We start from the raw sequence: 16,495 nt of genomic DNA, 5'->3' as shown, positions 1-16,495 counted from the left end.
CTGCCATAGCAAATTATGACAAACAGGGGGCTGTAAACAATGTAGCTTATTCTCTCACTGCATTGAAATCAAGGTGTTAGCAGGGCTGCACTCCTCCCAGAGACTCTAGGGGAGAGTCTGTTCCTTGACTCTTCCAACTCTGGTGGCTACCAGAATTCCTTGGCTTGTGACCACATCACTCCAGTTTTCAAATATAGCATCTTCAACTCTCTCTCTGCTGTCTTCATGCATCTTTCTCCTGTGTGTGTCCCAAATCTCCCCCAGCCTCTCTTTTGGTAGTGCATTTAGAACTACCTGGATAGAACATTGGTAGTGCATTTAGAGCCCACCTGGATAATCCAGGTTAATGGACCCCATCTCAAGATTCTTAATCACATCTCCAAAGTCTTTACCATAGAAGGTAATGATATGATTTGGCTGTTTCCCCACCCAAATATCATCCTGAATTGTAATCCCCATAATCCCCCCATGTCTAGAGAAAGACCAGGTAGGAGGTGATTGGATCATGGGGGTGGTACCCCCAAGCTGTTCTCGCGTCAGTGAGTTCTCGTGAGATCTGATGGTTTTATGAGGGGTGCTTTCCCCTTTGCTGCTCACTCTTCTCCCTCCTGCTGCCTTGTGAAGATGGTGTCTGCTTCCCCTTCCACCATAATTGTAAGTTTCCTGAGGCCTCCCTAGCCATGTGGAAGTGTAAGTCGATTAAACCTCTTTCCTTTGTAAGTTACGCAGCCTCAGGTATTCCTTTATAGCAGTGTGAAAACAGACTAATACAAGTCACAGCTACAAGATCTCATATGAGATAGAATCTCATATCTTCGGGAGTCATTTTTTAGCCTATCTCACCCCAGGGCTTCTGTGTACCCTAATACCACCAAACTCCTCTGGACCCCTACCACTTCCAAAACGAGTGCTTCAACCTTTCTAGTTTCCCTAAATTTATTCTTTACCCCCTACCCATTCTCTACCACACACAGGACACATTTTCTTTATTAAGGCCCTGTTATGCCAAAATTTCTGTCCTGGAAGAGATCTGTCCCTACAGGCAATCCAGAATGAAAGCCATTCATAATATAAAGCCATTTGATAAAATATAAACTTACCTATATAAATGTCTATGTAAGGCCCCACATAAAATATACCCTAGAACAGCACCTCTCAACTTTTTCATCATCACGCCCCTCCTGGAGTCTTTTTAGACAATTTTTCCTAACATTGTCGCCATGAAACTTGAATACCATAGATACGCTGTGCATGTATCTATGTATACCTTTAGAAGAACAGGCAGGCAGGGAGTTGTATGTAAAGACCTGGGTGAAATTAGAGGTAAATGTTGAAAGATTTTAGGAAGGAGATGACAGAACCAGGCAAAAGGAACATATGTGAAGCATCTGGGCTAAGGTGTGCAATTTACTTCAAAGTGCATACAAAAAATAAGATGAGGGGAAAAAAACGTATGAGTAATGAGTGGATAGAGAGACAGATGGGTAAATGTGTGATAAAGCAAATTTAGTACAACATAAGTTGTAGAATCTAGGTGATGACGATGAGTGCTCACTGCATAATTAATTCAACTTTTCCATATGTTTGAAATTTCTCATAAAATATTGAGATGAATAAGTTATGAGTGCTCAAAATGGTCATTCTTATATGTCTCAATATTTTATGACACTCAATTTGCCTAGAATACAGGATGTGCAAAGGGAAATTGAAAACAGGGCTGGAGAGTAAGTCTGGTGACACAATGGGGGGACCTCTATGTCCTAAGGGAGACTACCTGACTTAGTGAACAGCATGGTACCAGGGTCAAGAATGTCCAAATCAGGCTGGGCACAGTGGCTCATGTCTGTAATCCCAGCATTTTGGGAGGCTGAGGAGGGTGGATCACCTAAGGTCAGGAGTTCGAGACTAGCCTGGGCAACATGGCAAAACCCCATCTCTACTACACACACACACACACACACACACACACACACACACACACACACAAATTAGCCAGGCATGGTGGCAGGCACCTGTAATCCCAGCTACTTGGGAGGCTGAGGTAGGAGAATCACTTGAACCCTGGAGGAGGAGGTTGCAGTGAGCCAAGATAGTGACATTACACTCCAGCCTGGGCCGCAAGAGTGAAACTCCCTCTCAAAAATACAAACAAACAAAAACAAACAAAAGAATGTCCAAATCCCCACACCGTCACTTGATTATAAGTTACTCAACTGCTCTGATCCAGCTAAAAAAATTACTTAATTTCTTTGCTCCATGATTTCCCAACTGTAATGAAGGGATAACGGAAACTGTCTGATGGGGATGCATTGAGTATTTAAAGAGTATATATATATAAAACACAAGGCCGGGGATGGTAGCTTATGTCTGTAATCCCAGGTTGAGGTGGGCGGATCACCTGAGGTCAGGAGTTTGAGATCAGCCTGGCCAACATGGTAAAACCCGTCTACTAAAAATACAAAAATTAGCCTGGTGTGGTGGCACATGCCTGTAGTCCCAGCTACTCAGGAAGCTGAAGCAGGAGAATTGTTTGAGCCCAGGAGGTAGAGGTTGCAATGAACCAAGACACAGCTCTGCACTCCAGCCTGGGTGACAGAGCGAGACTGTCTCAAATAATAATAATAATAATAATAGATCATATATATAAAACACTTAGAACCATGCCTGACACAAAGCACAGTGTAGGTGGCTGTTGTTGTCACACAAAGGGAAGTACCTGACGAGTTTTGAACTCAGGTGGTAGCAAGGTGCTGGGAGAGATGCTTTAACTTGACTGCTACTGACTTCCAGATGAAGAAGTGTAAGTTTGGAGGTTAGGACCCAGATTAGGATGCTCAAGGTTTCAGGAAACAACAGGATACAGTAGAGCAGGAAGCATGAAAATGAAAAGGAGGGATGGATTTAGGACACCTGTGGCCGTAGCTCACCACTCAGCCCCTGACTAGGGGAGCAGAAGAACGTGACCAACCCCAAGGATCCAGTCTAGTGACTGGAGAACACCCGTTCCATTCACAGAAAGGCAAAGTCAAAAGGAGATGTGGGTTTGGGAGGGGCATTCTGGGTTTGAGGTGACTCAACATCCAGGCGGAGACATTCATGACAAATAGGTGAAGGGCATTCAAGGAACTAACTTAGATGCATAATGGACCCGGGATATTTTGACTGCCCCATATCCACTACTCCTCCTTTGGTGATAGTAACCCCCATTTTGGAACCCTGAATCCAGTCCATACATGGGGAGGGCTCTATAATCAGGGGTCCTGCCCTCACCTGGCAGTGGATAGGCCTATGACCCAAGCAAGCCACACTGAGATGTTCCTACTCTGAATGCGAATCATGAACCCAGTGGCCAAAGGCTGCAAACATTTATGCAGGCTGTGCTGTCCAGGGAAGAGAATGGAGCAGTTGCTGCTGCTGAGATACCCTCAGAGCTATCTGATTCTTGACACTTCCAAGCTGGTCCTTCAGCCTTCCCTGTCATCCAGCGTGAGTCTCCTTGGCCTTCTCCTAAGTTCCTTCTTGTTTGAGTCAGCTCAAGTTGGTTGCTGTTGTTTGCAACCCAAGAATTCATAGTGACACAGGATCCTTCTGAACGGCATTAGGAGGGGCTGTAGGCAGGATCACCCGGGGAAGGGCATGGAGAAAGAAAATCCTGAAAGAGGCTGGAGTAAGGGCAGCAGGGGGTCATTTGCAAAGCCTGGATGATAAATCAAACATGCTGGCTCTGCTCTGTTAGGCGAATGACACGCAGCCTCTTTCTCTGAGCCTCATCGTCCATCTAACACATCAACTTCATGGAGCTGCCATTAAAGTCACAAGGGGTGACCCGGATGGTGGCTCATACCTGTAATCCCACCACTTTGGGAGGCCAGGGTGGGAGAATTGCTTGAATCCAGGAGTTTGAAACCAGCCCGGACAATATAGTGAGAACTTATCTCTACAAAAAAAAAAAAAAAAAAAATTAAGCAGGTGTGGTGTTGTATGCCTGTAGTCACAGCTACTCAGCGGGGCTGAGGCAAGAGGATCACTAGAGCCCAGGAGGTCAAGGCTGCAATGAGCTATGATCACTCCACTGCATTCAGCCTGGGCAACAGAGTGAGACCCTATCTCAAAAAATGAATAAGTAAAAATAAACAAAATCGCAAGAGATGACATGTATTGTGTATCTTCCCTGCACACAGTCAGCACTTAATACATGCCGGCTTCCTGCTCCTCTCCCCAGCCTCATCCCCTACTTAATTCTGCAAAAGTGGCATTTTCTGGAAAGCAAACTGGCAAAAAGATTGTGTTAGTGTTTCTAACAGGGTAATAAAAACGTGTCCTCTTAGCAGGATGAAAACATTTGAGAATCAGTACATTAACAAAAAAGAAAGCAGCCCTTATGGTTTTTATTCCAGCTTCAAACAAATCTCGCTACATGGCTTTCCTACATCTTGAAAACAGAAATAACCTCAAAGAGAAAAAATCAGAGTTGCACAGAGGACAGTAGCTTTCCTTCTAGGAAAGGAAAAATGGAGTTTCACGCCAGATAATCCCAACAGCTCTGTCTCTACCTTCAAGCGTACACAGCCAGGCCTCCGCGGGCGGAACAATTTTCTGAGAGCAAATTTCAGGGGAGGCTTTGACCCCAGAGAGAGAAAGAGATCTTTTCTGGTTTCAATCAGGTCAAACTCAGGGCGGGGTTGACCTCCTCTCTCTGGCCAACAGCCATACCCTGGTCTTGCCTGGCTGGTCTGCTCCTCACATACCTGGCCCCTTAAGGAACAGGAAGCAACTGGAGAGGTAGAGGCCAGGGAGTGAGGGGCGAAGGGGTCTGGAATCAGGCTGCGGGCTAGGCAGGCCTATTCAGGTTGGGCCCTGTCAGCTATGTAGGAGTCTGGATTTTGTTCTGTATGCTATTGGAAGCCAGTAAGGAAATTTAAGCAGAAGAGGGATGAGCTCTTATTTCCTTTTTATCTGGCTATAGTGTGGAGTATATTACAGTGGGACCTACTCAAAATTGGAAAACCAATTATGGCTGCTTTTACTTGTGTCTTGAAGTTGCTAAAAAGAATAATTGGTTGAGCGCAGTGGCTCACACCTATAATCCCAGGACTCTGAAAGCCGAGGTGGGCAGATCACAAGGTCAGGAGTTTGAGACCAGCCTGGCCAACATAGAGAAACCCTGTCACTACTAAAAATAATTAGCCAGCCATGGTACCATGTGCCTGTAGTCCCAGTTATTCAAGAGGTTAAGGCACAAGAATCACTTGAACTCAAGAGGCAGAGGTTGTGGTGAGCCAAGATTGAGCCACAGCAGAGGTTGTGGTGAGCTAAGATTGAGCCACAGCACTCCAGCCTGGGCAACAGAGTGAGACTCCATCTCAAAAAATATATACAAAAAGAATTCTTGCCAGGCTTTCTTGGCTTAAATAAACTCAATGTTATCTCCAAGAAAGGTCTGGGGGTGGTGCACCACAATTAGAAACAAAGGTTCTACGCTGGGTTTGGTGGTTCATGCCTGTAATCCCTGCGCTTTGGGAGGCCGAGGCAGGCAGATCATGAGGTCAGGAGTTTGAGACCAGCCTGACCAACACGATGAAACCCCGTCTGTACTAAAAATAAAAAAATTAGCCAGGCGTGGTGGCATGCACCTTTAATCCCAGCAACTCAGGAGGCTAAGGCAGGAGAATTGCTTGAACCCAGGAGGTGGAGGTTGCAGTGAGCCAAGATCATGCCACTGCACTCCAGCCTGGGCGACAAAGTGAGGATCCATCTCAAAAAAAAAATAGGAAAGAAAAGAAAAGAAAAGAAAAGAAAAAAACAAAGGTTCTAGAGCAGTGGCTCTCAACTTGGTTAGGGGGATGGTGATTCTGTCACCATCCGCATTCCCAAACCAGGGGATATTTGGCAATCTCTGAAGACATTTTTGGCTATCACAAAAGTCAAATGCCTAGTCTAGATGCCTACTAGACTGGCATCTAGTAGGTAGTGGGTGCTAGTCATGCTACTATGAACAGGACAGCCCTCCTCAGAAAAGAATGAGCTGGCCATAAACATCCAACAGTGTTGAAATTAGGGAGCCCTGTTACAGAGTTGAGCTTTCTAGATTTGGGTCCTAGCTCTCTCACTTACTAACTGTGTGACTGGGAACAAGTTACTTAACCTCTCTGTGATCTTCTCCACCCTTAAGCCCAATGCCTTCTCCTGCTCCCAAAGGATAGAAAAGGAAAATTGAAAAGCTTGTCTATCCCACCTACCTTATGAGGAGGAATGCCTGCCTGGTATAGCCAGGGAGAGAGGAAGGAAAAAAAACAGGCTAAGAGGCTTTTCCTATGCAGCCAGCAGGAAGAGGTACCACCTATCTCTAAGTCCCTCTCTCCCACCATGGGAAATTGAGAAAGCATGAGGAGTGCTTTAGGGAAAGGAATCCGGCATACTGGCTTTAGAATAGACAAATCCAGGTTTATTTCTATCTCTACAAGTAGAATTTGAGTGACCTTGAGCAACTTAACCTAAATTTCCATTGACTGCAAAATGTGAGTTATCTTTATAATCATAAAGCATGATAATTAATTTAGTCAATCACTTCAAGAGTTTATTGTCTACTCTGTGTCAGGTAGAGAAACAAATCATAAAAGCATCAAGTTAGATGCCTGGCACTAACAAACATTCAATAAACGGTATATATAAAAATATATATATCCTTCTGATTTCAAAATGTGTTCACTATAAACCTGAGGAATATACAGTATAGTAGACATATGTTTATCTGCTCAGCATTCCTTTCTTTGGGGAAGCAAACTGTTCCATTTCTATAAAAGCTCTCCTTGGCCCACGTTCACCCCCACAGGCATACAACCCAGCTGCACCCAATTAGAATATTCCATCCTTCTGGCCACATGCCCAGGAATGGACATGTGAACCAAGCTGAGACAATCAGACTCTTCCCTGGGCTTTTTCTGGAATCCCAAGCTCTAAAGACTACGTGAGCATTGCAGAAGGCCATCTTGTTACCATCTGGGCATAGCCAGTCTGAAAATGAAGCCAGAGACAAGGGATAGAGACACAGTCTGAAAATGAAGCCAGAGACAAGGGATAGAGACACAGTCAAAGACTTGTTGATGTTGTCTGAGTCCCTAGATCCAGCCCTACCTGAAGCTGGTTTGACCCTTGGACTTGCAAGTTATAAAAGTCAATAAATGCCCTTTCCTTAAGTAGGACCAAGGTAAATTTCTGTCACTTAGAACTAAAAGGGTCAGAATAAGATAAACAGAAAATCATGGTAAGTAAAAGAAATCACCCATAATCTCACAAACCAGAGAAACTACCATGACCGTTGAATGTGTGGTCCTCCCAGGTTTTACTGTGGTGATTATTTGCTTTGATTCATTTGTATGTTTTGGGAATGGCTAGGGTGATTATTTAAAATTAGAAAATAGGCTTTCAAACCCGTGGGCTTGAATCCCGACTCTGTCATTTACTTAGTTGTGTTGTCCTTTACTTAGCTGTGTTGTGATGTAAGTAACAATATATCAGAAGGTGACCTAACCTCTCCGATATACGGAACATATAACATATGGTTATGTTCTCCTTTTCTTGAAGTTGTAAGATGACATTTTAAAAGAGAAAGACAGACAGACAGGTAACAGCTGGAATACATAAAAGAAACAGACAAACAAGAAAAAAAGACTAAGCTTCCTGCACTGTTCATTCGTTATTACACTAGAATGATGGGCTCCAAGCAAATACTGAAGGAATGGGAAGGTGATGGTTGAAAGATCTAAGCACTTTCCAAGGGTTTTTTATTTGATTAATGAAAAGCATGAGAACATGTGTCCAGATTTAAAACAAAACCCAAAAAACTGGTCAAACAGTTCTCATGGCTACATCTGGATCAGCCATGTGATACATCAAAAGTTATGTTATTGATTAATTATCAAAGCTCATGAAACTTTTCCTCTATTACAGCAGATTATTCACAGATGTTGTTAAAATAACTTTGCTCACTCATTGATATGGTTTGGCTCTGCGTCCCCATCCAAATCTCAACTCAAATTGTAATCCCCACATGTCGAGGGAGGGCCTGATGGGAGGTGATTGGATTATGGAAAGGGTTTCCCCCATGCTGTTCTTTTGATTATGAGTGAGTTCTCACAAGATCTGATGGTTTTATAAGGGCTCTTCCCCCTTCACTCTCTCTTTCCTGACACCTTGGAAAGGAGGTACTTACTTCCCCTTCCACCATGATTGTAAGTTTCCTGAGGTCTCACCAGCCATGTGGAACTGTGAGTCAATTAAACCTCTTTATAAATTATCCAGTCTCAGGTATGTCTCATTTTTTTCTTTTCTTTTTATTTTTGAGACAGATGTTTGCTATATCACTCAGGCTGGAGTATATTGGCCAATCTCAGCTCACTCGGCCTCCCACATTCAAATGATTCTCCTGCCTCAGCCTCCTGAGTAGCTGAGATTACAGGAGCGTGCCACCGTGCCTGGCTAATATTTGTATTTTTAGTAGAGATGGGGTTTCACTATGTTGGCCAGGCTGGTCTTGAACTCTTGACCTAAAGTGATCCCCCTGCCTCAATCTCCCAAAGTGTTGAGATTACAGGTGTGAGCCACCACACCTGACCTCAGGTATTTCTTTATAGCAGCATGAGAATGGACAAATGCTTTCATAATATAATAACTTCATTCGCTTTTACTTTCTTAAGTGGAAGATAAAGGACTAGCATTACAGCATAAGCCATCAATGAGCAAAGTCCATAAAGACCATAACTCATTAGCTGTGCTCTTGACAAATTATTGTAGTGCTTTCCTCCTCTGAAAGGTCTGGGGTTTCATCAAAACCTGGGGATGCTAAATGCACATGTGTAAAAATCATCCACCCTGTGTCTTGAGAGAAAAAGTTAACAGTTGGTGCTTTGTAGAATACATTCCTGAGAAAGCAATGGTAGAATTAAAATGGTACTGTCTGCAAATAAGGAATGGTACTCATGGCCTTGGATGGCCACATTAATGTACGGAATACAGACCAAAGAAAAGACTTTTCATATTTTGAGCCAAAATGAAACTCTATTCATTCATATCACTGGAACAAAGAGAATGAGAAATACTAGAATGGGAGGAAATGCCTTGTCTGAAACAACACAGCTAAGAGAAAGGAGCAGGGAACAGACTGTGCATATAGTAGCCAGAATATATAGGAATCTAAGAATCTCAATTGCAAGATTCAGTTTTGAGGAGCTGAGTCGACATTTAAAAGAAAAGAAGAAAATCCAGTCCATTGTGTTGTTTTGAGAGTTACCGACCTTCTCCGACACCGACCCTCGGGATGAACCCTCCAGGTCCTCATGTACACGATCCAGCAACCAGAGCAGGAATTCCAGAGCATCGTGCTGGGAATTGCCTTGGAACTGAGAGCCATACTTGGAAACTGCATTCTGAAAGGAAAAAAGGAAATTCAGAGGTGAATTTGGCCCCTATACAACCAAATGAAGACTCTGTGAGCACCAGGTCTATCTATGTGGTCATTATTCATCCTGGCTGATGACAGCATGCAAACAGCCAGGATAGAAATGTTCTTTCTTGCCAAAGTCCACCCTTCTGGAGCAATGTCCCCAAACAGTATGAGAGTCTCTGTATATGAGGGAAGAAGTTTTCTTTCCAGAGGACTGCTGATGTATGTCCTATCCTTTGAAAACCCACAGGGTTGTCTCTGTTGAATATTTTGATACTGTTGACCATCTGACCCACTGAAGCTTTCTTCCTGTGACTGCTGCAATCCAATGCTCCATTAATCTTGCCCCCACTGGTGTATTCTCACTCTATCTCTTTCTGTTCACCTATATGGTGAACAGCCTTCTCTCCCTGCTTTCTCTTCCTCACTGATTTTATTCATTCTGATAGCTTCCACTCTTTCTTCTTTCAGACTATCCACATTTGCAGTGAAGTTGATTTCCTTAAATACCATGTATGTAGCTCCTCTACTGCCTCTTTCTAATATGTATGAAATTTAAGGATACAAACTTGTTTCTGTGGGTTAGATCATCAGATGGTTGAGCCAGCCCTTCACACCTTTGACAAATATGTATTGAGTGCCAACCGAATGCCAGGCACTATTCTAGGGACTGGGAATACAACAGTGAACAAAACAGATAAAGACTCACTGCCCTCGTGGTGTTTCCATTCCTGGTACCCCTTGCACTGTCCTTCTGTTAAACTGTGTAGCAATTTTGTCATTTTCTGCATACATGCCCATTCCAGTTTTTTAAAAGTTTATTTCAAGGCCGGGCGTGGTGGCTCACGCCTATAATCCCAGTGCTTTGGGAGGCCGAGGCGGATGGATCACGAGGTCAAGAGATCGAGACCATCCTGGTCAACAAGGTGAAACCCCGTCTCTACTAAAAATACAAAAATTAGCTGGGCATGGTGGTGCCCACCTGTAATCCCAGCTACTCGGGAGGCTGAGGCAGGAGAATTGCTTGAACCTAGGAGGCGGAGGTTGCGGTGAGCCGAGATCGTGCCATTGCACTACAGTCTGGGTAACAACAGCGAGACTCCGTCTCAAAAAAAAAAAAAAAGTTTATTTCAAAGACTAATATATGCACATCCTAAAAAACGATAATTCAGTTAAAAAAAAGGATGATAATAAACTCTTCTTTCTACCTGGCCTCCATTCCATGGTACCGCTTCTCAGGGGGCAGTCACTTTTACTAGTTCCTTAAACATCTTTCCAGGGACTTTTATTATACATGTGTAAGCATACCGGCATCTGGGTGGAAGCAAATCACTTGTCTGTGTGTGCACACATGCATATGCACACAGCACATTACGGATGTGGGCCCCACTCTTAGACTGTAGAGCCAAGCCTCCAGCCTCATCCCACACAACTGTGTTCTCTGTTCATGCCTGCCAAAGGGACTGGTCTTAGCAAGGCTGAGGACCAGGACAATCCTTAGTCATTCAAATCAAATGGTCTGGGCTTTTTTTTTTTTTTTTTTTCCTTTCTTTCTTTCTTTCTTTTAATTTTCCCTTGAGATTTAAAAGAGACTTTAGAGGCCGGGCACAGTGGCTCATGCCTGTAATCCCAACAGTTTGAGAGGCAAAGGCGGGTGGATCACTTGAGGTCAGGAGTTCGAGACCTGCCTGGCCAATATGGTGAAACCTCGTCTATACTAAAAATACAAAAATTAGTCGGGCATGGTGGCAAGTGCCTGTAGTCCCAGCTATTCAGGAGGCTGAGGTGGGAGGATCACTTGAGCCCAGGAGTTATAGGCTGTAATGTGCTATGCCAATCAGTGTCCGCACTAAGTTCGGTATCAATATGGTGACCTCCCAGGAGCAGGGGACCACCAAGTTGCCTAAGGAGAGGTGACCCAGCCCACGTTGGAAACGGAGCAGGTCAAAACTCCCGTGCTAATCAGTAGTGGGATTGCGCCTGTGAATAGCCACTGCACTCCAGCCTGGGCAACATAGCAAGACCTCATCTCTAAAAAATAAAATAAAATAAATACAAAAATTAGTTGTGCATGGTGGTACATGTCTGAAATCCCAGCTACTTGGGAGACTGAGGCAAGAGAATCACTTGAACCCAGGAAGTAGAGGTTGCAGTGAGCAGAAATCGCACCACTGTATTCCAGCCTGGGTGATATATTGAGACACTGTCTCAAAAAAAATAAAAATAAAGGAGACTTTAGGATGAGACAAAGCAAAAATGCAACATTTAATTAATTGAAATGCCGTCACTCTGTCTCTCTCTGTTCACCTATGTGGTGAACAGCCTTCTCTCCCTACTTTCCCTCACTGATTTTTTTTTTTTTTTAGACAGAGTTTCACTCCTGTTGCCCGGGCTGGGGTACAGTGTTGCAATCTCAGCACACTACAACTTCCTCCATCCGGGTTCAAGTGACTCTCCTGCCTCAGCCTCCCAAGTAGCTGGGATTACAGGCACCCACCACCACATCCAGTTAATTTTTTTATTTTTAGTAGAGATGGGGTTTCACCATGTTGGTCAGGCTGGTCTTGAACTCCTGACCTCAGGTGATCCGCCCACCTTGGCATCCTAAAGTATGTCTCTGAGTCTTTATGCCAATCACATTAGTTTGGATTCTCCCCCCAGGCTTCTCTGCATGTTGATTTCCAAGTAGGGTTACCATATTTAGCAAATAAAAATACAAGATGCCCAGTTAGATTTGAATTTCACATAAACAATGAATATATTTTTAGTAGAAATGTCTGTACCATGCAATATTTGGGATGTATTTACACTAAAAAGTTATTCATTTTTTAACTGCAATTAAAAGTCAGCTGGGCATGGTGTATTTTCATCTGGCAATCCTACCCTCAAACAACCCTCGAACCCATCTTCTTGGACCAACATTCTCTTCTGGGTGAGCAGCCGCCCCTTCCAAATGAAATCTTTAAAACCAGCTCATCCCTTTAATGTAGTGTCATCTTTCAGGTTCTCTTTCATATCAGTCAGCTGTCAAGGAGTCTGGATGCTGTTCCCAAATGTCTTCACCCTTCCCCTATAGAAAAGTCTCATGCCAACTGCTGAGTTCCACTTACAGCTGACCCAGACAACAATATCTACCTAGGTTCGCCCCTTACCAACCCACTAACTTCATAGCAGACCAGACCAATTTTCCTACAGCTCGGCTGGCTACTGTCATGCCCTGACTCTAAATCCTTCTTTACTCTCCCGCTTACTATCAAATAGTCCAAGCACCCACTCTTGTTCAGCCCCAAGCCATATCATTCCATGTTTCAAAGCTCCGGGTAAGTAATCCACCTAGCTGCCCCAAACATGCTTTCCTACCTCTGCAATCTAGACCTTTATTTATTTTTTTGGGGGGGCGGGGGTGGGGATCGGAGTTTTGCTCTTGTAGTCCAGGCTGGAGTACAATGGCATGATCTCAGCTCACTGCAACCTCCACCTCCTGGGTTTGAGCAATTCTCTTGCCTCAGCCTCCCGAGTAGCTGAGATTACAGGCGCCTGCCACCGTCCCTGGCCAACTTTTGTATTTTTAGTAAAGACGGGGTTTCATCACATTGCCCAAGCTGGTCTCAAACTCCTGACCTCAAGTGACCTGCTCACCTCAGCCTCCCAAAGTGCTGGGATTACAGGTATGAACCACTGTGCCTGGCCTAGATCTTTGCTTTTGTTCTTCCTTCCATGTGAAATCTATTCCTCTTCAGTTAATCACAATGATCCTTTAAGACAGACATTCTTGGCCGGGCGCGGTGGCTCACGCCTGTAATCCCAGCACTTTGGGAGGCCAAGGCGGGTGGATCACGAGGTCAAGAGATCAAGACCATCCTGGTCAACATGGTGAAACCCTGTCTCTACTAAAAATACAAAAAAATTAGCTGGGCATGGTGGCGCTTGCCTGTAATCCCAGCTACTCAGGAGGCTGAGGCAGAATTGCCTGATCCCAGGAGACGGAGGTTGCGGTGAGCCGAGATCGCGCCATTGCACTCCAGCCTGGGTAACAAGAGCGAAACTCCATCTCAAAAAAGAAAGACGGACACTCCTCATCTTAGCCTGGCTATAGTACCTGACCATCTTTCCAGAAAGGAAGTGACAACTTCAAGAAGCAAGACAAGATAGGGCCTTAAACATGTCCCTCTCCATAAACAGCAATTCCACTTTTGGAGATTTCACCTAAGGAAATGAGAGATACAAGCAGAGATGTTTTTATGTATCAAAGTTATCTGGGTGAAAACATGACACAATCATATTAGATGGCCTTCAAATTTATGACTGAGGAAATACAAATGATAAAGAAAATGATAATCTGGTCATAAGAAGAGAAAAAAGTGCAAAAATACATATTTGAGATTGTTCTATGTGTATATTTATAGATAGAAAAATAAAAGACCAGAAAATACATGGCAAAATAGTAGCAAATAGTTATCATAGAATAATGGAATCATGAGCAATTTTTTTCATTTTCATTTGAAAATGACAAAGTTTTTTTTAAAAGTGTTTAAAAGTTTTTTGTCTTTTTCCAATTATAAAGTATTTGGCAGGTATTTCTCAGATTTTTTTTAATAACTTATTCATGACTACAGAAGTCATTCCCATAGAAAGTCTATGGAAACATAACCAGAACCACATAAAGCAGTTCCCAGGCAGTAAACTAGCTTGGGAAGAATGAACTGCAGTATTTGGTTACTTATCTCACATCTTTTTTTTTTTTTAATTTATGTATTATACCTTAAGTTCTGGGGTACATGGGCAGATTGTGCAAGTTTGTTACACATGCCATGGTGGTTTGCTGCATCCATCACCCCGTCATCTACACTAGGTACTTCTCCTACTGCTATCACTCCCAATCCCACATCCCCTGGTATTCATTCCCTAGCCCCCCACCCACCTCTTTTTTTTTGAGCTGAGGTCTTGTTATGTTGACCAGGCTGGTCTTGAACTCCTGGCCTCAAGTGGTCCTCCCATCTCAGCCTCCCAAAGTGCTAGGATTATAGGCATGAGCCACCATGCCTAGCCCTATATTTGGTTATTTCTCTCTTTCAACATGGCGTAACTCTATCTGTGTGTATGTTTTCTTTACCAAACATCGACAATTTTTAACATTTCTTATTAAAATTATTTCTAGTTATTTTATATTTCTGGTTGTTTTATTAATAAAAATCTAATTTTATATGTTCTAAATGGTTATTCCTTTGACTTTCTACCTTCCATCTGATGTCATTAATGACAGTGATAAAGCTAAAATAAGGATTTATAAAATGTTTTAGAGATTTTCTTTGTGTAATATTTTTTACTCCATTTCCATCTTCCATCTTACTGCTTTGTCCAGAACTTTCAAAACATAAGAATGATGAAAAAGGTATCCTTATTTTTAAAAAGCAGTGTCTCCAGTATATCACTGTAGATCTAAAATTGATACTTAAGCACATAAGCTAATATAAATTCCAAATGGCTAAAATTTTTAATACAACCATAGAAAAGGTAGTACATAAAATCAAATATTTATCAAAAGGTATGATATACCATTTAACCCAGCAATGCTATTACTGGGTATATACCCAAAGGATTCTAAATCATTCTACTATAAAGACACATGCACACATATATTTATTGCAGCACTATTCACAATAGAAAAGACTTGGAACCAACTCAAATGCCGATCAATGAAAGACTGGATAAAGAAAATATGGCACATACAACCAACATATGAAAAAATGCTCATCATCACTGGTCATTAGAGAAATGCAGATCAAAACTACATTGAGATACCATCTCATGCCATGTAGAATGGCAAAAATCTGGAGACAAAAGATGCTGGAGAGGATGTGGAGGAATAGGAACACTTTTACACTGTTGCTGGGAGTGTAAATTAGTTCAACTATTGTGGAAGACAGGGTGGCGATTCCTCAAGGAACTAGAAATAAAAATTCCATTTGACCCAGCAATCCCATTACTGGGTATATATCCAAAGGACTATAAATGGTTCTATGATAAAGACATATGCACACAAATGTTCATTGCAGCACTGCTTACAATAGCAAAGACTTGGAACCAACCCAAATGCCCATCAACAATAGACTGGACAGGGAAAATGTGGCACATATACACCATGGAATACTATGCAGCCATAAAAAAGGATGAGTTCGTGTCCTTTGTAGGGACCTGGATTAACCTGGAAATCATCATTCTCAGTAAACTGACACAAGAACAGAAAATCAAACACCGCATGTTCTCACTCCTAGGTGGGTGTTGAACAATGAGAACACATGGACACAGGGAGAAGAGCATCATACACTGAGGTCTATCGGAGGGGGGACTAGGGGAGGGACAGTGGGGGGTAGGGAGCTGGGGAGGGATAACATGGGGAGTAATACCAGATATAGGTGATGGGGATGGAGGCAGCAAACCACATTGCCATGTACCTATGCAACAATCCTGCATGTTCTTCACATGTACCCCAGAACCTAAAGTGCAATCATATATACATATATATATATGTAAAGAAATATGACACATATACACCATGGAATACTATGCAGTCATAAAAAAGGATGAGTTCATGTCCTTTGCAGGGACATGGCTGAAGCTGGAAACCATCATTCTCAGCAAACTTACACAGGAACAGAAAACCAAACACCGCATGTTCTCACTCATAATGGGAGTTGAACAATGAGAACACATGGACACAGGGAGGGGAGCATCACACATGGGGGCCTGTCAGGGGGTGGGGGGCTGGGGGAGGGATAGCATTAGGACAAATACTTAATGTAGACGATGGATTGATGGGCGCAGCAAACCACCATGGCACGTGTATACCTGTGTAACAAACCTGCACGTTCTGCACATGTACCCCAGAACTTAAAGTATAATAAAAACAAATAAATAAATCTAAATCTTCCAATATTGGCATGGGGGAAGAAGGAGATGGTTTTGAGAAAATATTTGTAGCAAATATGACAAGTATTAAAGAACCTACGGAAACAAAAACATTGAGACCAAAGCGGAATAGATGCATAAGAA

The 16,495-nt window shown here is 43.0% G+C and overlaps 1 protein-coding gene across 2 annotated transcripts in view; it reads right to left on the bottom strand.

Annotated features, from left to right (window-relative positions):
- Positions 1-16,495, bottom strand: part of USP43 (ubiquitin specific peptidase 43) — an 83,585-nt gene that overhangs the window by 59,783 nt on the left and 7,307 nt on the right. For both annotated transcript variants that reach the window (XM_035300023.3, XM_035300024.3), the window contains exon 2: positions 9,294-9,425. In XM_035300023.3, coding sequence (XP_035155914.3) covers positions 9,294-9,425 — 132 coding nt within the window. The remainder of the gene's footprint in view (positions 1-9,293; positions 9,426-16,495) is intronic.

Source organism: Callithrix jacchus, chromosome 5, assembly GCF_049354715.1.
Source record: "Callithrix jacchus isolate 240 chromosome 5, calJac240_pri, whole genome shotgun sequence".
NCBI lineage: Eukaryota > Metazoa > Chordata > Mammalia > Primates > Cebidae > Callithrix > Callithrix jacchus.
The sequence above is the reverse complement of the archived record's forward strand: the minus strand, read 5'-3'. Positions and strand labels throughout refer to the sequence as shown.